The sequence below is a fragment of the Oreochromis niloticus genome, linkage group LG12 (assembly GCF_001858045.2).
Source record: "Oreochromis niloticus isolate F11D_XX linkage group LG12, O_niloticus_UMD_NMBU, whole genome shotgun sequence".
Taxonomy (NCBI): Eukaryota; Metazoa; Chordata; class Actinopteri; order Cichliformes; family Cichlidae; genus Oreochromis; species Oreochromis niloticus.
The window spans coordinates 32739682-32762769 of record NC_031977.2 but is presented as its reverse complement, the minus strand read 5'-3'; the positions used below and the strand labels follow the sequence as shown (position 1 = coordinate 32762769).

At 39.8% G+C, this 23088-nt stretch overlaps 3 protein-coding genes across 4 annotated transcripts; 1 reads left to right on the top strand and 2 right to left on the bottom strand.

Moving 5' to 3' along the window:
* Positions 1–189: 189 nt before the first annotated feature.
* LOC106098185 (natterin-3-like) lies at positions 190–3631 on the bottom strand. The gene is made up of 3 exons (XM_013270935.3): positions 3617–3631; positions 2361–2475; positions 190–1326 (listed from the first exon to the last, which is right to left on the bottom strand). The coding sequence occupies exons 2-3, from the start codon at positions 2473–2475 to the stop codon at positions 236–238; spliced, it is 1206 nt and encodes a 401-aa protein (XP_013126389.1). The 5' UTR covers positions 3617–3631; the 3' UTR covers positions 190–235.
* A 2386-nt stretch (positions 3632–6017) lies between these two features.
* Positions 6018–11667, bottom strand: LOC109204627 (natterin-3-like). The gene is made up of 4 exons (XM_019366135.2): positions 11528–11667; positions 8526–8729; positions 7578–7671; positions 6018–7293 (listed from the first exon to the last, which is right to left on the bottom strand). The coding sequence occupies exons 3-4, from the start codon at positions 7669–7671 to the stop codon at positions 6206–6208; spliced, it is 1182 nt and encodes a 393-aa protein (XP_019221680.1). The 5' UTR covers positions 8526–8729; positions 11528–11667; the 3' UTR covers positions 6018–6205.
* LOC102078591 (natterin-3) lies at positions 8747–11780 on the top strand. 2 transcript variants are annotated; one of them, XM_019366134.2, is made up of 3 exons: positions 8747–9572; positions 9813–9890; positions 10566–11780. In XM_019366134.2, exons 1-3 carry the CDS (start codon positions 9563–9565, stop codon positions 11729–11731), a joined length of 1254 nt encoding a protein of 417 aa, XP_019221679.1. In that variant the 5' UTR covers positions 8747–9562; the 3' UTR covers positions 11732–11780. The 2 variants fall into 2 exon arrangements, with proteins under 2 accessions (XP_019221679.1, XP_019221678.1); XM_019366133.2 differs by lacking the exon at positions 8747–9572 and having other exon boundaries at positions 9655–9890.
* The last annotated feature ends 11308 nt before the right edge of the window (positions 11781–23088 follow it).

The window sequence follows — 23088 nt, the reverse complement described above, 5'->3', positions numbered from 1 at the left end:
GGTTAGGCTACCAAAGGCACAACAGAGGAAGTAAACTATGGCAAGCCATGTAATTCTAAAAGATTGATGCCACATGTTTAAAATTAGTATGCTATTAAAATAAACAGTAGAGTTTTGGAGCTCAATGAGTCAAAATTCGTTTAAATCCTCCAAAAGTAAAAGAATACAAAACAAAGATTCACCTTTAATTGTGATTGCATTTTATTTGAAAAACAAAGCATTAGCAGACTCATCATCAGTTTTGATCTGGGGAGCAGGGGACAGCTTCAGGCACCGGCTGACACCGTTCCACCACAGCGTTGATTTCACCAACACTCACGCCGTCATAGGTGCCCGTGATGTAGGTCCAGTGGGTGTCTCCGTTGTGGTTGGTCCTGCTCAGCCGGCCGGTGAAAGGGATGTCAGCCTTCATCTTTCTGCCATCCATCCTCACGGTGCAGGAGTGATTGGGTGGGACCAGCAGCTCCACAGAGACAGCGTGACTGATTGACTCCACAATGGTGGTCCCCTTTGAGAAGGTCACCGTCTGTTCCTTGGACAACTCCACATTACCCGGACCAAAGATAGGAACTTTGGCTGTCATGGTGGACACAGAGCCATTGCGGGTCTCCCTGCCGATGTCCCATTTCTTCTCCACTGTACTGGTCTTCTCCAGTGTCACTGTCTTCTCCACATTGCTGCACTCCAGATTGGTGACCTTAGTGAGCTTCAGGGCTTCTGGAGGATGGTGGAACAGCTCCATCTGGTCAATGGCATACTCCACATGAGAGATGTGCTGGCTGTAGCTGTCTCTGTTGATAGCAAGGACCTGGTAGTTTTTGTACCAGTACTCATCCCCCTCCCAGGGGAGGAAGAAGGCTTTGTGTCTGGTCACCACTTTACCAAGACCATACTTATTCTTACCCACATAGATGTCTGAGTTGGGACAGGTTTTGATGGCATACTCAGGAACAGAGCCATACGAATCTTCAACCCACTGGAGGAACTCAAAGTGGTCCACATTAACCAGGACTTCGAACTTGGAGGATGCGTACTCTTGGTCAGCATAGGGGTATTGGCAGAAGTTCCCTTTGCTGGGAGTGTAGAAACCGGCCTCACAGGTGACTTTGCACACATAGTCGGTACGTTCGGTGTAGCCGTTGAAGATGGCAACAGTGCCATTTGGGAGGGAACCGCTCCATGTGACCCACCTAAGGTTGACATGTTCACCAAACATGGGGCTCGAGTTTGAAGTCGTCTCAGTTTCTGAGGTTTCTACAACTTTAGGAGGGCTGAGACCTCCCCGGGAAGGGACAACATTTCCCAAGGTGGGGTTAAGCCATGGCTCTGTAAGACAAGATAGAAAGATAGTGGCTGTAGGATTTATTCTAGACAAACAAAAGTTTCAACTCATTTGAAACATTTATTCCCAAAACAGTTAAGACATGTTCTTAAAAAAAAAAAAAAAAAAAAAAAGCAGAATCCAGTTTGAATGAAAGACTGACACCTGCTTTCAACCAAAGTGTTAAGCTGAAAGAAACATTGTTGACATCAGGTAGTTTCATACCTATTTCTTAAGCACCGTGAGGATGAAAGTGTATCCACTGGGGTGACAGTTATTGGGTTAGGGTCTTGATATAACTTCAGCACTTTCACAATCTTAACTCCATCTTGGTGATACATGAGGTGATGGGAAAAAGTGTTATAAAGCAAACCCTTAGCTTAAACTTGGCTGCTGTTTCCTCTGAACCTTTTCCAACATTCCTCTTATTTTTAGTCCCTGTCTGACTAACTGGACTTACACATCTCGGATGCAAGTTGGACATCTTCTACAGAGTCAAAAGACCAATGCGTCATTTGAATATATTTTGGGGGGAATAAAAAATGAGAAAAAACTAAAATAAAGGAAGCCAAATCTGGCAAGAAGGCTGAGTAGGGTTGGTGTGGCCAGGAAAATCTCCCTTTTTCAGTGCTTTAACCCCTTAATGCCCAGTGTGTCATATTTGATACATGAGTTTATGAGAGTTGTAAGACTTTAAATTATCAGTGTAATTTTTTCTCCCCTGAAAAACCTAAATAAATTTCAAAACACATTTTTAAGCAATGCAATTTTTAAAAAGTCAGAAGTCTTCAAACTGGAGACTTTGCTCTCACGAACACCAATGATCCTTGACATACAGGTTTTATCAGTCTGACACAGAAGTAGATGATTCAGCTGTGTGCTGAATCATCTAGTGTTGAAATCACAGGTGCTCATGTGCAAGTGATTAGAGCTGGACTTCCAGGAGCTCAGATACGGTTCTTATTTTTCTAGTGGGAGGAGTCATGTAGTCATTAAAGTAACGTGCTGTGATAAACTGTAGGATTATAATGTGACTGACTGCTGGGTTTTTCTTTCCCATCCTGCAGCTGGAAGACGTAGAGCAGCGGGTCAGACTGCAGCGCCGGGCTGCACAGCTGCAGCACTGCCAGGAGAACAGCAACACACCACCTCATCTGGACACACAAGGAAAAAACAGCAGTAGTACGTCATCATCAGTAGGCAATCACTGTGCGCGAACGCTGCAACATGGAAACGTACACTTCTAAAAGCTAAAAATAAACAACCATTAAAAAACTCATGTGGTCAACACAGTTTTAAATCAATGAAAAAAAAAAATATTAGAAAACTATTAAAAATAGGAGTCAAGTTTAATCCAGAAACATTTAATACTGAACCAGATGAGATGCTGCCCCGCTGATCCTCTACTTTTTTTTTTTTTGCTTATTTTTAATTAAAGTGATATAGAGGAATACTTCCCTGTAGTCTGTGTTGGACAAGTCAGAATACATTGAAAGAATTATTATTCATGTCTGAAGCAATCACAATTATATTACTTGACTTTTAGTTTATTGACATAAATATTTAGTCAGAAAACAAACGTGACAACTTTATAAAATAAGATGCATTTATAAACTTTTACATTTGTATGCATAATATATGCAACACTTTGCCTGTGTGTGATGAGCCTTTGACACACAGCTGACTTAGCTTGTGTACTTTAAAACATATATCTTTAAATAGTGTATTGTTAGAAAAGACTGTTATGTTGTTGTTTATGTAAAGATCACTGGTATTCATAAATACTTGTACCCATATATACACAGCTATGTTGCTACAATTCATCAAATATAAATCCCTATTTACAGAAATCTTCCTCTAAAAATGAAACAAAATGAATGAAAAAAGAAGCAGCTCTGAATCTAAATAGTGCCAGTATCACATGCCCTCACATGCAATGTATAGAAATTACTTCAGGTAAGTGAATGAAATAAAAGAAAGTCACATCTGCAGGATATCACAGCAGGATTAGCGTCACATAAATGAGTAATTAAGGCAGTGATATTATAAACTGAGTGTCCCATTACTGTATGTTTATAAGATTACTATATGAAGATCAGACTTAAGAAATCATCCCTGAATGCCAAGTATAAAAGCAAAAAATAAGAAAAATTTTGACCTGAAATTTGTTGATTTGTTTATTGATTTCACATGACAGATAAGACAGAGATAAAAAGCAAAACCCCTTAAATTCAAGCCCACAGCAGCCGTTCATTCAGATATGGAGAAGTTGTTGTTTTTTTGTTTTTTTTTTACCTTGACAGGTTTCTTCTGCAGTGACTCTTACCTGCAGTAAGTGCGAAGCTTTAAAACCTCCCTTCAGACTTATTGCCCTCAATAAACAGGAGAGATAAAGTTTCTCGTCTGTCTGGTTCACAGTTTGCTGCTCACTTTGAATCGAAACGTTTTTATTGAAGGATTTGAAGAGAAAATAACTGCATGTGAAACTTCAAATCAAACTTCTATGGAGGGAGGAAAACTAACTGAGTTTGTTTGAGCTTCTGCAACATACCGTTACACTCATATGGTGTGTAATCATATTGACAGTTAGAGCCAATTGGCAGCTTTAATGTCTTGTTCCAGGACACAGTCTTACAGAGGCTGTGAGTGTCATGAAGTCTTCTGCCCGCTCAGAGGATCTTAAAAAACCTCAGTGAATAATAAGAAAATGGGTCAAACATCCAGGGTATGAATGCTGTTACTTTACAATGCAGGTGTTGAATTGGTGCAGTTTTGTTATTGAAACTTGAATTGAAAATTGGTTATAAGTAAAATAATTTTGAAAGAAGTAAGAAAGAATTTGGTTTTCCATTGTGATACCCAAGGAGAAAACTAATTTGGTTGCACTGTTTTAACAACTTAAATTTTTTCAGCCCTATAATGAATCATGAATATCTCCTATGAGGTGATGAAATGCTGGAAAAATTGTGTGAACTCACTCGTACCTATGTACGTACATCGGGACAGGTCAGGTACTTAGATAATGTGGAACATAATAATAGTATGTGGCGAAACTTTTCAATGACCTTGTTAATGTACTGTACAAAAAAAAGCTGCTCCTGAGGGGGTTTGTGGACTGATTATTTTTTTAGAATAACATCAAGACACTGAGATATTCCATCCTTTTGTGTTTGATGAAGGCTTTTTATCAGGTCAGTGTACAAAACTCCAACAGATGTATGAGGAGCCTAGCTTACAGCATTGTCTTCCTCATCAAACCCCTCTTGACCTATAGATGAGGAGCACTTTCATCTGTTGTATTGGTTTTTAGTCACCGTGAGAACCCAAAACATGCCAGCCACAGTTTCCCTTCACTGTGGAAGTCAAGATTTAAGGGTTTTCCTTAAATTTGCAAAAAATTTAGGTCAGCTTAAAGACTCGTGAATGGATGGCTGCCGTTGACCTTGACCTGAAAGCCTGCAGCTCATGAGTGTTGGAAACAAAAGTCCTCATGCGCCTGATGATAACAGGACTCGTTATTGATCCATGCTCTTATTTAATAAGATCGTTAAAAGTGCCTCATAAATAAATTTGCTTGGATTTAGTGTGCCGTATCTACTCGATCACATGATGTCCAAAGTGCTGTGGCCTCTCTCTCGCCGCCGATGAAAACATCCTGTACGTTCAGATAAGCTCGGACAGAGAACAAGTTGATTAGATCTCCTGTAATAGCGGGTCATTGATTAAGACGGGCCTTGTTGCGTAATGTCGCTGGCTGCCAAGATTCAGCTGGAGAAGAAGCCGCTCAGCACGGACATTGTTCTCCACACACAGTGCTATCATTGAAAATCGCTGATGTCAGGGCCATCTCTGTGCGTCCTTCAGACAGACAGTTATTATCAATTTATTTATTTAGGTCTGAATGAGGACTGTGTATCAAACAAGGCTGTGTAAAGGTCATTTGCACTGACTAAACTGCACCGTCACCAGTTTCAGCTGCTTCAGCATTCAGTCTGTCTGTAAAGAACATTTATATTATGCTATTCAGATTCAGCCTATATCACTGAGCGTGCCAAGCAGTTATTCAGTCAGACAGCTGATGATGTTTTTCTGTCTCACCATTTTATTTTCACACAATAGAGGCTAATGTTCTCAGTGTGATTTACAGTCTCAAATTAAATGATTATTTTATTCATTGTCAAAGCTCGATAATGAATTGTGCAATAAAACAAATTAAAAGCGCCTTTTCAATTTTTTTTTTAACTCTACTATGTGTTAGCACAAAATTTCCAGAAAGTTTTTCTGTAGTTGTCCAACACCAACAAATTATTTTCTTATTCATGTTTGAAATAAGTTTGTGTCGCTGTCTTGAAAAAGGACTTCTAACTAATGTCTCTTTACCCTTATTCACTCTTCTACCAAAATACATTTATATCTATGATACTATATATATATATATATATATATACTTCAGTTTAAAAAAAAGTAATTTATGCCTTCTAATAAGTCTGAAATAGTACTATGTTTGCTATGCTGTGTGTTAATAGAGGGATATGTCTTTATTGAAAGTAGATAAAGTATTGTGCCAATTTACAAACGATATAGCAGAAATGGAAAACTGTGCTTGTGTACATATCTGGCCTTAATTGCCCAGATACCCTTTTTTGTATGTTCTGGTGATAGATTTTAATGAGCTAAATCAACATCATGCAGAAGACAGATTTAAAAAATGCCATATAGCTTTATTTTTGAATAAACTCATACACTTGCCCACATGAAAGATATTTTTCATTTACCAACAAAGATATGAGTGGTATTTTTTATTGTGACTTATCATTTGCTTCCATTATCACGATCACCAGATAAGATCAGAAAAATATGATTTAGTGTATCTTCTCCCAGGTTTCAGGGGCAAGGCTTGGCATCTATGACAGGTTCGCAGCGGTCCACCACTGCCCGGACTTCTCCGATCTGGACTCCGTCGTACATCCCGGTGATGGTGGTCCACTGGGTTTCTCCGTTGTGGTAGGTTCGGCTGAGGCGAGCCGTGTAAGGGATATCAGCTTTGATCTTGCGACCCTCCATGCGGACTTTGCAGGTGTGGTTTGGTGGGACTGTGAGTTCCACAGACACGGAGTGGCTGAGCGTCTCGATTATGGTGGTTCCCCTGGTGAACTGCAGCGTCTTCTCAGCACCAAGCTCAATGCCCCCGGAGCCGATGAAGGGGATTTCGGCTGTGATGCTGCCCGTGACACCAAGCATTGTGGCTCGTCCGATGTTCCAGGTAGTCTCCACCTCTGAGGTCTTTGTGATGGTGACTGTCTTCACCACTGTCTGGCACTCATTGTTGGTGATACCAGAGATACGCATGGTCTCAGGAGGATACTGGAAGATGGTGACCTCATCAATGCCGTACTTAACATCAGAGATGTGCTGGGTGTAGATGTCCCTGTTGATGGCAAGGACCTGGTAGTTCTTATACCAGTACTCATCACCTTCCCAGGGCAGGAAGAAAGCCTCAAACTGAGGAACAACCTTCCCAAGACCGTACTTGTTCTTCCCAACATAGATGTCAACTCCTGCACAGGTCCTCACCGAATGTTGTGGCAGTGAACCGTAGGAGCCTTCCTTCCATTCCAGGAATTCAAAGTTGTCCTTGTTAGTCAGGATCTCAAACTCAGGGGTGTAATACTCACGGTCACCATAGGGGTAGCGGCAATAAGGTCCCAGGCTAGGGTTATAAAAGCCAGCCTCACACTTGTACTTGCAGACATAATCAATGCGCTCGGTATAGCCGTTGTAGATGGAAACGGCTCCATTGGGCAGAGATCCATCCCAGGTCAGCCACTGCAGGTTGACATTATCGCCAAAGAGGAAGGAGGAAGGCAGATCCTGTTGCTGCTCCAGGTCAGCAGGATTTAGAGGACCCAACACCTTTCTGTTACCAGTTGGTTCAGGGACCCGGCCCTCCAGCTCTGGTTTCAGTAAGGACACTATATAAGAGAGACAAAGAAAAGAAAAAATGCCATAAAACAGAAGAGATAAGTGTCAAACATCAACAACAATTCAGGCAACAATCTTTTATCTTTAATTTTTTCTTTTTTTTCTAGCTACAAAATAGGCAAAATATTCAGAAACTACATTTTCGTGGGCGATCTTTGGATGTTGAACGCAACACACTTCAGGTTTACTTCAGTTTAAGTGTTACTATGGGTGTAACACAAAGCTGTTATCCATATCTCTATACAATATGTCATAAAATGTATGATATGCTTACCTTCTCTGAGTTGTATGCTCTTCTTCACAATGTCCTGCAGACTGGCTGAGGACAGAGTCAGCAGGGCCGACAGCAACAACACAGACAGCTTCATCTGAGGGTGAAACACAAAACCTCTAAACTTAACACGCTTATGTTACCTTTTTACAAAGTAAATCTCACACATCAGAATATATTATTCCACCAATCCAGCTATCCAAATGACAAATGAGCTCAAATATTTTCTGGCGTAATATTTTACAGTTTCAAATATTATTTCTTTCTTTCAGTTAGTTTCAGTTATTACAATTTTTATCTTCACCAGTGTCAAACACCTTAAACCACAAAGAACAAAATTTACAGCCATTTATTTTCCGACTTTACTCTGAAAGGTTAGAATCCAACATAGTTAATTCTATTTGCACTGAAAACCCCCAAAATACAAAAGAAAAAAACATCTGTGCCACCACAATAATGCTTTATATTTAGTTTATTTTCTAAGTTACATGTTTGGGTCTATTGGGTCTATTTATTCTACACCCCCCCCCCCCCCCCCCACCGACCCAAAAGAGACAGTATTTATGACAGTAGTACGCATCAGTGAAACAAAACAAAGACAAATTTAAAGCATTATAAATTTGTATTTGAATTATATTTTCATTATTTTTTAAAAACAATCATGTTATTATTTCCACTATCGATCAGGTGGAAGTTATAAACACACATATAGCATATAAAATAACTTTAAATTTGATGACTTATTGCCTTAAAATGGTAATAAAGCATTTCTTAAAACCACACTATATATTAAAATAGTAGAGTTCCTCTTGCCACATCTGATAAGGTTCTTATTTGACACACATTTATAAAATAAAAAGAAATATCCCACTTTATAAGAAAATTAACATCTGAATATGTCAGATTATTGTCATTTGAAATTTGAGCATGAATGTGCTGAACAGCACTCACCCTTACTGTCGCTCTCCGGTGAGTCCACCTCGGGTCACCTCCAGGTTTATATAGCTGATTTATGGCTGAATCATAAAGCAGACTGTGCACTTTCACTGTGTCTGGAAACTGACTTTGAGCAATAAACTGGTCAAAGAAAACTACTGGTTTTGTTGGGATCGTTGTCAGATTAGGATGAAATTCCTTTTCACGAATGTGTGATCTCTTCATCCGTGTAACCAGGACAAAAAGAGAACATAATTATTAATATACACATTAATATACATAACACATAAGATGTGTTTTCATAGTCGACAATGTCGTAGAAGTCTTCTTTTGCATTTAAGTCACCATAAATCATTCAAATGAAACAAAAGCGTGAGGATTTTTCCTTATTAGACTTCTTTGTGCCTCTTCTCTGCCACCTGTCCAATCAGTTCACCAGATATTACTCCAGGAAATAGCATCGCCATTCCTATATTACTTAAACCTTAGTAAACATACGTCAGGTGAGCGTGGGAGCCAGTAAATTGTTTTAGCGCCTCGATCCTTCAGGAACTGCCTGCATCCTCGCCACATTTGCATTGACGTGCACCAGGAGGAACCTGAGACCTGCTGCACCAGTGTAGGGTCTAACAGCTGGTCTACACCTCATTTATTTAACATCAAGAGTGTTTAATGGCCAAGCATTAAACAAATTGGTAAAATAATTATTTAGGAATTTGTCTTCGACTTCCTATTAACTTTATTTCTCTACGACCGCATTAAGTATATTTTATTCCAACAGTGCTGCAGGAAAGAAAAAATCTGTAAAGGCAGGCACTATTCCCTCAGCTTTTTCACAAATCACACCAAAGGTGAAGTACTGATATCAAGCAGTAAACAAAAATATGTGTTTCATCACAGAAATATAACAGCAAAATATTTTCAGGAAACTCCCTCACATCCTATTTTTATCGCACTGGTCCCCTTATAAGAGAGTGGAAAGAAAAAGTAAGTTCACACATACTTAATCACAAGGAAGTCACAGGGCAGTTGAAGCAAGCGAAAGCAGACTGATGATGGAAGGTGAGCACTGCTTATTGCCAATTTTAACAAACGCTACACATTTTTAAAACAGGTTGTAAACGTAAAGAGTTTTGTTAAACACATGTTTAGCTCCTCTTTCAAAGGGAATTCCCCATCTTGAGACAGTTCAGACTCTTGACTCAGTGTCTTCATAGCTTTGCTGTTCAGAGCTTTTATTGATTTTATACACTCCTGATTATATGATTTTTCCCGTTTTCATATCCCACATACATTTGCCAGTGTTGTTGCTGCTGATCCTGCTAATTCTGTCTTCAGCCAGTTCTCATGACATTGAGAACACTACACAGCAGAAAGACGGTAAGCACAAACTGTCAGCAGAAATTTGGTAAATTATATGCTTATAATCAAATGTCTGACAGCAAATGTGATACAGAGGCTAATAACTTAATTTCATACTGTTTCAAATGGGTTTAAAAGTAAAAGGTATAGTGTGCCAAACAGACATAGAGCACAGCGCCCAAGCAGTATATACTTTTATTATAAAACACAGCAGCAGAATATAAATATGATTCTGCCCCTTATTTGGAGCTGGGCCCAGCTCCTGGCTAATCTTGCAACCTCAGGAACGGAAATCCCCCTCCAAGAAAAGAGCAGAAAAACAACCCCTCCCTCCCTTCCTTCCTATATTGAGTTAGGTTCCCAACACATGTTGTCACAATCATATTTTAGGAAATATGTAGAAGTAAAATATCAAGGAAATATTATTTTTTCCTAATAGCATAACAAGGAAATACATAGAAATAAAATGATAATATATCATATTTATGCATTTTTTTCCTATTGATGCTGTATAATGATGCTATTATACATTGTATTTCGATATTAAAATGCAAAATGATGCAAATTAAAGTAATTAATTAAAAATCTCAAAATGTTTATACTGACACCTTTACTCTGGTGGTTTTGTGTCCCTGCATTTTAAAGTTACATGCATGTCCTTTTCCTTTTTTCGTTATCCACTTTTATCCACAGGAACAGATTCCAGTGGCATCCCTCCAACTGCAGTGAACAGACTGATGCAAACAAATCTGCCAGTTCTAAGTGTTCATAACTTCAGACAGAAGAGGCAAGTTCAGTCGTCCTCCGTTGTCCATATCAATGGCACTAACCTGATGTGGGTGACCTGGAACAGCTCTCTTCCTAATCATTCCGTCTCACTTTACAATGGTGATACTGATCGAGTTGATTATATCTGTAAGTACAAGTGTGACGCTGGCTTCTATATGCCCAGCAAGGGTCCTTATTGCTACTATCCTAGTGCGATAGAAAACAGAGGTTTTCCATTTGAAATATTGGTTAACAAAGACAACTTTGAGATCCTGGAGTGGAAGGCTGATTCGTATGGTTCAGTACCGAAGAATTCAGTCTGGACCTGCTCAGGGAAGCAAATATATGTGGGCAAGAACCATTATGGACTGGGAAAGGTGTCCACTAAAGAAAAGGTTTTCTACTTGCCTTATAATGATAAAGAATATTCATACAACAACTATGAGGTCCTGACCATCAATGAAAATGTCATCAGCCAGACGATCTACAATGTCAGATACAACAAGGATCATTCTAAAGTCTTCAAATTTCCTCCTGAGGTCATGCATGAAGCAACCATCAGCAACCATGAATGTTACCCAGTAGTGAAAACAGAGACTCTCTCAAAGACATATCAGGTGCAGCAGAGGTGGGACTTCACCTTTTCTATCAAGTTTGGGGCTAAAATAACTATTACGGCTGGCATCCCCTCCATTGTGAAAGGAACTCTTGAAGTCAGCACAGAGGTGCAATTTCAGTTTACAACGGGAACCACTGTGACAGAGAGTATGACTGACACTGCCTCTGTGGAGCTTACTGTGCCACCAAACCACTCCTGTAAATTTTCCACTGTTCGGCGCAAAGAAAAAGTTGAGACGTCATTCACAGCACTGCTCAGGCGTACTTACGGTGATGGAGAGATCCACACAACGTCAATCACTGGGACATATGACAGCATTCAGGTTGGAAAAATCCAGGCTGTGGTCGATCGATGTGAACTTCTAGTAGAATTCAAGCCTTGTCCAGTCCAATGCAAATCCAGTGTGATGTCTGATGATGTAAACCTTGTTTTTCTTCTCTTTACATCATTTTCCTGTTCATACTGGATTTGAATCAGTATGCGGTGACCTCTGCTATTGTCCATTGGCGTTGAATAAGACTGAAACAGCAAATTATTAGATTAGTTTTAGTTTACATTTTACCAGCTTTTATGCAAACCTTTCTAATGACTGTAAACACCAATGAGATATATCATTCCTTCATGTTGGCTTCACTTTTTAGACCTGGAAATGACAATATTGTTTTACCATTTATTGTATGTTTATGACAGGAAACACACTCTTGATATTACCTGTTTTACAAACAATGTGGTTGTTGTTAAAGGTCAGTATAGAAGCTGCTACTAGAAATTCTCTGGTGCTGCTGACTTCAAGCCTGAAATCAAAATGACAGAAACCATAAGGTGGATCATGGTGCTGTGTACCTAAGATTTATAGAAAAATATTTTACTGCCACTAAAATCCAAAAAGAGTAATAATAATACAACAGGTGAAATGCAATATTGGTTAAAAAAGAAGAAAAGGACACCCCTTTTTTAATGTTAAGGTTTTACATAACTGGACATAATCTGGTCCTTAGTCTTAGAAACAGCAGAGGGAAATGTTTTATTCAAGCCAACATGATCACAGGAAAGAGTTTAAAAAGACATTATTTTTATTTGTATATATTTTGTATATTATATATTATATTGTATATTATATATATTTGTATATTAGTTTTTTGTTCACTACTAACTTTGTGGCATTACCTAAATATATTATCTCCCCCCACTGGTAATGCAATTTGTGCGTGTCCATTTCACATTTTGTCGATATTGTTATCAGATTAAGATTAAATTCCTTCTCACGAATGTGTCACTTCTTCATCCATGTAACCAGGACAAAAAGAGAACATAATTATTAATATCTGTTACATTGGATGGGCCCCTGACAGATTTTAACCTGTAATCTTCATCAGATTATATATTCTATGCACCATTTCTGCTTAGTACAGACAAGAAATGACCAAAACAGGAACCAGCTTTTAACTCGCTCATTCAGTTTCTCTACTCAGCGACTGACGTAACCAAGATGATTGCTGCACTGCTGTTATGTAATAACTTTGGGAGAGAAAACAGTAAAACCAAAGCCTTCCAGTACTGAAGCCACTAAAAAAACTCACCTGTTTCTGTAAGTGAATGTGATTTAATTCAGTTTGATATTGCAGGTAAGTGTCAGGTTTCTTTTGCTGTAACTTTTGAAATAACAGCTTTTGCTTTAAAATAAACAACACAATAAGTAGAACAGTAATTGGGGAGTGACCAAGCCAAGTATTGTTGAGATTTTAAAAGCATTTCACATGAAGATAGGGGGCTCTTTATGAGGAGTAGTAAGAACTATAAATAAATTATGAAATGTATGACTGAAATAAGCAGTTTAAACACTGTTGCAATGTAAATCTCCTGCTAAGCAAACCAGCATTAAGACATCTGTATAGTGGCAGAGTAGAAAGATCACTCAACAGCTGGTTTTGCTGATCAGTTTTGATCAGTAAAACCAGTAAAAGTTTGTCTTTCAGACACCTGGCAATGTCTGAAAGACTAAAAAGGTAACTTAATCTTAGGAATCATCATTAATGAGTGCAGATAAGACGTAGAATAATAATCAGGATTCTTAACATATAACAGACTGATAGGGAAGTTTGCTGTATTTTCTAAACTTTTACTCTTTATCAGTAACTTTCAGTGTATCACATGCTTGGAAACTATGAGAAACATACATAGTAAAAACAAACCCATTCACTGCTTCTGAGTGAATGGGTTAAATGCAGAGAGGAATTTCCCTACGGGGATAAATAAAGTATATGTTAAATAGGAGCATGCAAGTCATTTTTTTTTATCACACATACATTTATTGATCCAAACTGAATGGACACTCAACCACAAACGTTTGAGTATCAAACCCACAACAATGGAGGTCCTGAAAGGAATGTATGAGAACGCTGCAGCTTTCTTGTCCATGAAGAACAGCTATAGTAATACAGGATATATGAGTTGTATATTGTGACTCTCTCTCATTAGCTGGCGATTACTGGGTCACAGTGTGTGATAAGCAAAGTGGTCTTTTAGCGCCATCTGCTGGATTTATCAGATATTCAAGTTCAGGCCTTTCAGGGGTTTATACTGTACCTACACTGGATTTTTAAATAAAGGTGACCATATCTGCTCCTTTATTTAATTTGTTTTGATATTTTTTAGTGTTTAATCCTGGCTAGATTATTATTTATAATGTGACCAACTGTATAAAGCTCCCCACACAGCTTTATATTTTCATATCTAGTATTTGTAAACACCCACCACTAATCTTATGCCAGGCAGTCTCTCCAGTGAAATGCACAATAAAGCTCTGGTATGTGAAACCCAAAGGAACCCTGCAGATGAGGACATATAGTTTTTAATATTGTGAAGTGTCCAGATGGGTCCAGATCTCTGCCTCACCCTGGTCCACATGAAGCTAGAAGCTACATTCAAGCTTCCATCATCATCTTCACCACCATCAGTGTCTAAACTCCAGGGGGGTCATGTCCTAACTTCTATTACCACTGGGATTATGTTCTGCTGTCATTAGTGTCTAATTGCCAGATAGCTTAATTAAATGCGAATCGGGCTCCACGGTGCCAAGCAGAGAGATTTGGGCCCACCAGAGGGCATCAGAGCTCAAGCCACCATCATGAAGTCTGTTTCTGATTGTTTGGTCAGAGACATTATTTAAACTGCTACAAAACAAGAATTGTCCAGTTTTCATATGATATGACCCGTGTGTATTCTAGGACAGGATGTTGACACATGTGCTAAGAAAGCTGAGATCCTTTAATGGGTACAAGAAATGTCTACGTTTATCTATTTGCCACTTGTGGTGAGGGCAATATAGACTGCAGAAATAAGGAACACATATAAGATCACAATGGGAAAATAAATCATGGTTAGATATCTATACTGAGATGGACTGGGTAACATCTCAGGAATGAACTGGTGGCATGTCGCTTGATGGAAATGAAAATGATCAACTTAAAGAGGGATGAATTCAGAGACTCTCCTTCACAGTAAAATGTAAAGCACATGCCATGTACGACATGTGCCCATATGAAGAACTGCCTCTGCCTCTCCACACCTGCTGCCTCTGATTAGAGATCACAATAGTAATTTTCTCTGTGCTCTCAAGAAAAAATATCTATAACCACAGAAGATGTAAAATATATATTTCATAACACTGCACTGGACAAACCTTGATCAGTTGATTTCCTCTGTACAGTGCAGAAGAGCATCAGTCAGCAAGTCAAGGTGGTGAGATGGCTTCTTCTTCATTCTTCTGAGAAAGCACCACCGTCTCTCCACACCGTCACCATCTGTGAGCACAAACTGCTGCTGAGCCAGCATGTAGAAAATCACATACAGAGGTTAGGAATATCACTACTGTTAAACATTAGAGCTCAAGTTTGGATAATTCAATCTAAATACATCAAACTAGCTCTTAATTTCAGCAATCCAGTGAACAGACTGGAGATTAGAGGAGAGATGGTGTTATAGCCAGGATTTTACAATTATAGCCAATGAGATGTTGCATGGCGTAGCATCTACTCATTCTCAATGAATACAGTATGATATTGTTTTCAATTAACGTGTAAAAGTAACTTAGCAAAATATTCACATTTTTTTAAAAAATATTGCAATTCTGAATGAACAAAATATTGAAAAAATTGTAATATTCTGCATTCTCTAATACAACAGAAAACATATTAATTATAAAAAATAATATTATATATTATAAATATATCGAAATATTCCCTGGTTACTCTTCCCCGGTAACAGCATTCCCAGACCACAGTCCTCTGTTTTCTTTAACCAGATCCTAATTCACTGGGCATAGTTGGCACAGGATTACAACAATGTGATCAAACGTACAGGGAGTGCAGAATTATTAGGCAAATGAGTATTTTGTCCACATCATCCTCTTCATGCATGTTGTCTTACTCCAAGCTGTATAGGCTCGAAAGCCTACTACCAATTAAGCATATTAGGTGATGTGCATCTCTGTAATGAGAAGGGGTGTGGTCTAATGACATCAACACCCTATATCAGGTGTGCATAATTATTAGGCAACTTCCTTTCCTTTGGCAAAATGGGTCAAAAGAAGGACTTGACAGGCTCAGAAAAGTCAAAAATAGTGAGATATCTTGCAGAGGGATGCAGCAGTCTTAAAATTGCAAAGCTTCTGAAGCGTGATCATCGAACAATCAAGCGTTTCATTCAAAATAGTCAACAGGGTCGCAAGAAGCGTGTGGAAAAACCAAGGCGCAAAATAACTGCCCATGAACTGAGAAAAGTCAAGCGTGCAGCTGCCAAGATGCCACTTGCCACCAGTTTGGCCATATTTCAGAGCTGCAACATCACTGGAGTGCCCAAAAGCACAAGGTGTGCAATACTCAGAGACATGGCCAAGGTAAGAAAGGCTGAAAGACGACCACCACTGAACAAGACACACAAGCTGAAACGTCAAGACTGGGCCAAGAAATATCTCAAGACTGATTTTTCTAAGGTTTTATGGACTGATGAAATGAGAGTGAGTCTTGATGGGCCAGATGGATGGGCCCGTGGCTGGATTGGTAAAGGGCAGAGAGCTCCAGTCCGACTCAGACGCCAGCAAGGTGGAGGTGGAGTACTGGTTTGGGTTGGTATCATCAAAGATGAGCTTGTGGGGCCTTTTCGGGTTGAGGATGGAGTCAAGCTCAACTCCCAGTCCTACTGCCAGTTTCTGGAAGACACCTTCTTCAAGCAGTGGTACAGGAAGAAGTCTGCATCCTTCAAGAAAAACATGATTTTCATGCAGGACAATGCTCCATCACACGCGTCCAAGTACTCCACAGCGTGGCTGGCAAGAAAGGGTATAAAAGAAGAAAAACTAATGACATGGCCTCCTTGTTCACCTGATCTGAACCCCATTGAGAACCTGTGGTCCATCATCAAATGTGAGATTTACAAGGAGGGAAAACAGTACACCTCTCTGAACAGTGTCTGGGAGGCTGTGGTTGCTGCTGCACGCAATGTTGATGGTGAACAGATCAAAACACTGACAGAATCCATGGATGGCAGGCTTTTGAGTGTCCTTGCAAAGAAAGGTGGCTATATTGGTCGCTGATTTGTTTTTGAATGTCAGAAATGTATATTTGTGAATGTGGAGATGTTATATTGGTTTCACTGGTAAAAAGAAATAATTGAAATGGGTATATATTTGTTTTTTGTTAAGTTGCCTAATAACTATGCACAGTAATAGTCACCTGCACACACAGATATCCCCCTAAAATAGCTAAAACTAAAAACAAACTAAAAACTACTTCCAAAAACATTCAACTTTGATATTAATGAGTTTTTTGGGTTCATTGAGAACATGGTTGTTGTTCAATAATAAAATTATTCCTCAAAAATACAACTTGCCTAATAATTCTGCACTCCCTGTAATAAATATGCCCCCAAAGGCCGCTAAGGTACTACCGGTAGAGGATGACAGCTATGTCAGTCTTAGCATGCTCAATGCTAACGCTAAACTTGTGAAGCATTGGAGGATAAACTCTGACACATGCTGAAGAACAAGCTGGGCCTGGACAATGACAGCATTCAAATTCAATGCACTCACAGAGTCGGTCCATACAAGGAGAATGGATGAGCCAAGCAGATTGTGGTCAGATTACAAAGATTTAAAGATAGACAACTAATCCTGTCGTCTGCCAGAAAGCTGAAAGGTACCAATCTTTACATCAATGAAGATTTCTCAGAGTCCATCAGCAAGAAGAGGAAAGAACTGTTACCACAGCTGAGAGCAGCCAGAGACAGAGGTGATATTGCTGTCCTGAAATAGGATAAATTAATTGTTAAACCCAGGTCCCAGAACGCTGGATTTAACTGTTAAATCCAGTCTAAAGTTTAGACTGACGTATCCTGGTCTTTAGCTGTTTGATTCGTGCTTATTGCTACTGAGCACATAGTGTACAGTGGGTTTATCTGAGCATTTAATCTTCAAGTGGTTTTAGAGCTAGTATCACAAAAGTGAATCTCACTTGACTCATGAGCAGTGTTGGTCAAGTTACTTGAAAAAAGTAATCAGTTACTAATTACTGATTACTTCCCCCAAAAAGTAATCCTGTTACTTTACTGATTACTTATTTTCAAAAGTAATTAATTACTTAGTTACTTAGTTAATTAGTTACTTTAAAAAAAACACAATTTACAACCTGAATAGGTGATAAAGCGATAGATCTTTCAGCCCAATTCTACTTTTTCTGCATAATCCATCATACAAAATGTAATCAAATGGAAACGTCTCTTTTTAAAACTTTAAATCTTTTAACTTTATGCATCAAGCAAAAACTAAATTAGTAGTAATATACCTATAGCTTTTTTTGCCCCCCCCCCCCCCCCCCCCACCCCACACCCCCACACCCCCCCACACCCCTACCCCCACACCCCCCCTCCCCTATCCCCTCCGCGTCCATGTGCGCGCGAACGGACCTTGCGCGTGAACGGACCTTGCGCGTGAACGGACTTGCGAGTTCAGAGATCATATGTTTACATGTGTTTAATAGCGTTTTATTTAATGAAACCATTACGTGTTTTAATTAAACTCTTTTTTAAAGGATTGTATAGGTCTCGGAGTTCTGTTATTTAGACATAGATGATTTAATTTAACTAGTTTAGGGGTATTTTTCTTTAGGGCTCTGAAACACACAGAGGCTAATAGTTTTTAAACAGAAAGTTTTTCCACCTTCTAAAAACACATATTCACACGCAGCATTTAATTTAACTAGTTTTAGGGGTATTTTGCTTTTTCTTTAGGGCTCTGAAACACACAGAGGCTAATAGTTTTTAAACAGAAAGTTTTTTCCACCTTCTAAAAACACATATTCACACACAGCATTTAATTTAACTAGTTTTTAGGGGTATTTTTCTTTAGGGCTCTGAAACACACAGAGGCTAATAGTTTTTAAACAGAAAGTTTTTTTCCGCCTTCTAAAAACACATATTCACACACAGAGGCTAATAGTTTCAAACAGAATACCACAAACAGCAGGCATTCCTTTAGAAATGGGATTCTTAATTCTGCAACAGTTAGCCCTCCTACAGTCAGCAGAAGAGGTCATCCTTATCAAGAGCATCTCAATTGTACTGCCATAGTTTTCAATACAAATAGTCTCCTTTATCTTATGGCAGAGGGCTGGTTGTGCTAGGTCCATCGGAGCCACTATAGCTTTTATCATGCCATTACACTTTGTACTGACCATCCTCCAAACATGGCATCATCTTTTGTTTACACCTTATCTCTGCATCTCAGAGGGCACCTGAAACAAGCCCAACCCAAAGGGGCGGTAACGACACCTCCTAGAGGACTGCACCAATACATATAAAAACGGTCTCTTTCACCATTTGGAACATCAACAGCGCAACCTAAAGAACACCTCTAACTAACTAACTAAGGAGTGCAGGATGACATCTGTATCAACCATGACTAGCAGCCTGGACATCGCCCAAGCAACAGAAGCTCTAGGTACGTCTACAGGCGTATGCCGGGGCCCTCACCGCAAAAAGCAACGCTGTGAAAACGTCGTAGACGGGACTGAATTTAAGTTAGAATATCGAGGCAGTAACGGGTATGTGTATACCGTTAAATATACCAACGGAGCAGTTATACTTCGTGTAGATTGTGGCGAGGGAGTGTTTTGGGGGGAGTCACAACGCATGTCTACTAGAAACTGGAAACTCTTTCGCACTGTTGTTTGTGCGGACTTGGACAATGTGGGCTTCCCAGAGATGCTGTATGTTTCCCAGTGGAACAGTCCAACAGGCCCTGAGCTTTACAGGGTCGAGGCTGATCGTTTCAACCGTAGCCCCGACGACTTTATTTTTCTCAGTGTATGTGATGACAGGGAAAGTTTTATAGCGGCCAGAGGGGTTGAAAACTGGAGGTTAAATCCTTACCCTCTGAGCATAGAAGAGCGCGCTACATGGTTTAAGGATATGTTTTTTATACAGTGGTGCGACTGGAGAGCTATGCTGCATATGTTTAGCAAGGTTGACGACGCCATCAAGAGAGATAGACTCAACACTGCGTACGAGGGTATTAGAAAACGGCTTGTTTTTGATGATTTTGCGACTTGCTCGAAGACTGGCTTGCCTTCTACCCTGTGCAAACCTAAAATCATAAGGCCGTCCGACAACTAAATAAACCAAATGGTAGGTTAAATATATGTGTGTGTGCGTGTGTGTGTGTGTGTGTGTATCTAAGCAACAAAATATAACATTTTTATTGTTCCCATTTTCAGAGCGAGACACGCAGCCGTGGGACCTCACAGACTCACCACCCCCATCGCTGTTAATCCAGACCCCACCATCTCCACCCCCCTCTCCACAGCTGCTGCTGCAGGATCCTACAGGATCGGGGCTGTTTGAGGAAACCATTATCGACATCAAGCTTGCAACCCACCATCTGCTGATGTTGGCGCTAAACGAGTTTCTACAGGATACATGCTACGGATGTCAAATATCTCACCCCAGTCAGGTGCAACACAGCTGCTTGCTCGAATTGCCCGAGTATTTCTTTGACATCTACTACGACGATGTGATGATAAGGCTCAAGACAGACCGATTCATCCCCGCCATACGCCTGTTTGTGCGCTCCTACACAGTCGATGGGACTGGAACACAATTCAGCAGAATTGCAGAACACACCATGACCGAACTGAGATCATCACAACATATAGTATGCGCAATTAACGACAACATTGTGCAGTTGCTAGAAGCAAGTCGTTATGACCGACGTGCTAAACCAGCCATGCTTCGCATGATTGGTAACTACTGGGCTGGGAGACACCTGGTTTAATGTATGCTGTTCAGTATTCATTGTCTGTGTGAATGAAATAAAAAGACGTGTTAACACCGACAGCTTTATCATTTGTGTCTTGCATGCATCATGGAAAACACCTTGTATAAAATTTATCATGATCCGGCCCATCCGGCTGGCCTGGCCAGTTTAAATAAGCTCCGTATAGCTACCGCTGAGGCAATAGGTGTAAAACCCTCATTATCACAGGTTAAACATTATTTAGAACGAGACGACACTTACACACTCCATAAACCAGCCAGGATCCACTTTCCCAGAAACAGAGTATTGGTTAATGGAATCGACAAACAGTTTCAAGCCGATCTGGTTGATATGTCTGAATACATGACAGATAATGATAATGTTAGATACCTGCTAACATGTATAGATGTATTCTCAAAATATGCATGGGTTAGATGTCTCACAACCAAGACGGGCCCAGCCGTAGCAGCCGCTTTCGAGGATATACTTGCCGAGGGAAGGATCCCTATGAAACTACAAACAGATGAAGGCAAAGAGTTTTATAATACAACCTTTAAACAGCTAATGAAGCGATATAACATCAAACACTTCTCAACAGCTAGTGAGGTTAAATCTAGTATTGTTGAAAGATTCAACCGCAGCTTCAAGGGTAGAATGTGGAAGTACTTAACATCCGTCAACTCAAGGAGATATGTACACGTCATCCCCGAGCTCACACAGGCATATAACAATGCTTATCACAGATCTATCCATATGGCTCCAACAGAGGTAAATAAGGATAATGAGAAGCTGGTCTTTAACACTCTGTACAAAACCAAGCCTCAGAGGAAAGTGTGTTTTAAATTTAATGTTGGCGACACAGTACGAATATCGAAACTGAGAGGAGTGTTTCGAAAAGGATACGAACAAACCTACACCGATGAGATTTTCACAGTCAAAGAACGTATAGGGAGACAGCCCCCAGTGTACAGACTAGCCGATCTAGCAGGAGAGGTGTTGAAAGGCACATTTTATGAGCCTGAAATACAACGGGTGATTGTTGATAAAAACAAAACATTTAAAATTGAAAGCATATTGGCTAGAAAAAAGGTGGGCCGAAAAAAGATGGCTCTAGTAAAATGGTTAGGATGGCCAACAAGTTTTAATTCATGGATTCCAGAAAAAGACATCATCGAGGTATGATTAACCCTGATGACACAGCTCTGCAGTCATTCATTCACCACCGTGCAGAGACAGAGTAAAGAAGGATGGATAAAAAGAACAACAAGGCCGGCTTTTATGTGACCCTCTTCTCAAATGCGTCAGCTCATGTTTACCCAGGCAATAAGATATCTAATTTTAGAACAAAGTTAGCAAAACCTATTGTTTTGAATCATCAGTATGAGGTAGCTGTTATAGAGATACAGTACCCGCGCACTTGGCTGTCTTTTCCACAAGCAGATTCGCAAGTAGAAATTTATAACCCTGTCAAAGATGACGCTCTATCCGTAACAACGATTGAGCTGTCTGTGGGTCATTATACCTCTGTGGAGCAGATAATAAAAGAATTTAATTTGAAATGCCAACAGCAGCCAGGCACGGCGGACATTAAAACACAATACAACACCGTTAGTAACTATGTAGGTGTTATGGGGCCTAGAGGCTGCGTTCTCACATTTAGAGGGAGACTGGCAGAAATCCTAGGATTCAAAACAGAAGAACCATTTGTGCTTCATTATAAAAACACATATGCTCCGCATCCTGCTGACATATACGGGGGAAAATACAACATGTTTATTTATGCAGATATCGCCGATTATCAACTTGTGGGTGACGCCCACGCGCGGCTATTAAGGGCTATAAATATCACAGACGATGTCCGGCGCATAGCCATTTTACAATTTGACACTCCACACTACACACCTGTGTCAAAGACATTAATCGACGACATAGAAATTGATTTGAAAGACGATCAGAATCAGCATATACCCTTTTTATATGGTAAGGTGTTTGTCAAGCTACACTTCCGACCGATAAGACAACAATTTTAAAAAAGAAAGGATGGCTGTCTACAACGCAGACGAGACAAGATATCTAAAATATTACGTCGCTCAAGCTGGGGGTGATTTGGGGGGGTATATAGGGACCAGTACGCAATATGGTGCAGGTCTGGGCGGATTGTTCCGCAGCTTATTTAGATTTGCAGTGCCGTTGTTTAAAAAAGGAGTTGGTATACTCAAACCCCACCTTAAAACCGCAGCGTCAGGAATAGTGTCTGATGTCATATCCAACATAACTAAGCCCACAAGCACTAAGCAGGACGGTAACGGAGTGTATGTGTATACGCCCAATTCTTCAAAAACCCCACCCACAGCACGCATACCATCTAGAAAGCGTAAAACCACAAAACCAGCCAGAAGATCCAACAAACGGACACCGTCACGCGGAGTGAAAAGACCCAGAACCAAGCGTTCAAAAACTACAGCATTTGACATATTCTAAATGGCGCTGTTACACAGTCAATCTGGAGAATGTGTAAAAAC

What these genes read in the sequence shown, in the direction of transcription:
- LOC106098185 (XM_013270935.3), bottom strand. Translation starts at nt 2,475, where the DNA reads ATGAGGTGGTGTGTTGCTGTTCTCCTGGCAGTGCTGCAGCTGTGCAGC. An exon ending in TGGGAAAGAAAAACCCAGCA is followed by an intron (nt 1,327 to 2,360) that starts GTCAGTCACATT and finishes CTTGTCTTACAG; the next exon opens with AGCCATGGCTTAACCCCACC.
- LOC102078591 (XM_019366133.2), top strand. Translation starts at nt 9,773, where the DNA reads ATGATTTTTCCCGTTTTCATATCCCACATACATTTGCCAGTGTTGTTG. An exon ending in CACTACACAGCAGAAAGACG is followed by an intron (nt 9,891 to 10,565) that starts GTAAGCACAAAC and finishes TTTTATCCACAG; the next exon opens with GAACAGATTCCAGTGGCATC.
- LOC109204627 (XM_019366135.2), bottom strand. Translation starts at nt 7,671, where the DNA reads ATGAAGCTGTCTGTGTTGTTGCTGTCGGCCCTGCTGACTCTGTCCTCA. An exon ending in GAGCATACAACTCAGAGAAG is followed by an intron (nt 7,294 to 7,577) that starts GTAAGCATATCA and finishes TCTCTTATATAG; the next exon opens with TGTCCTTACTGAAACCAGAG.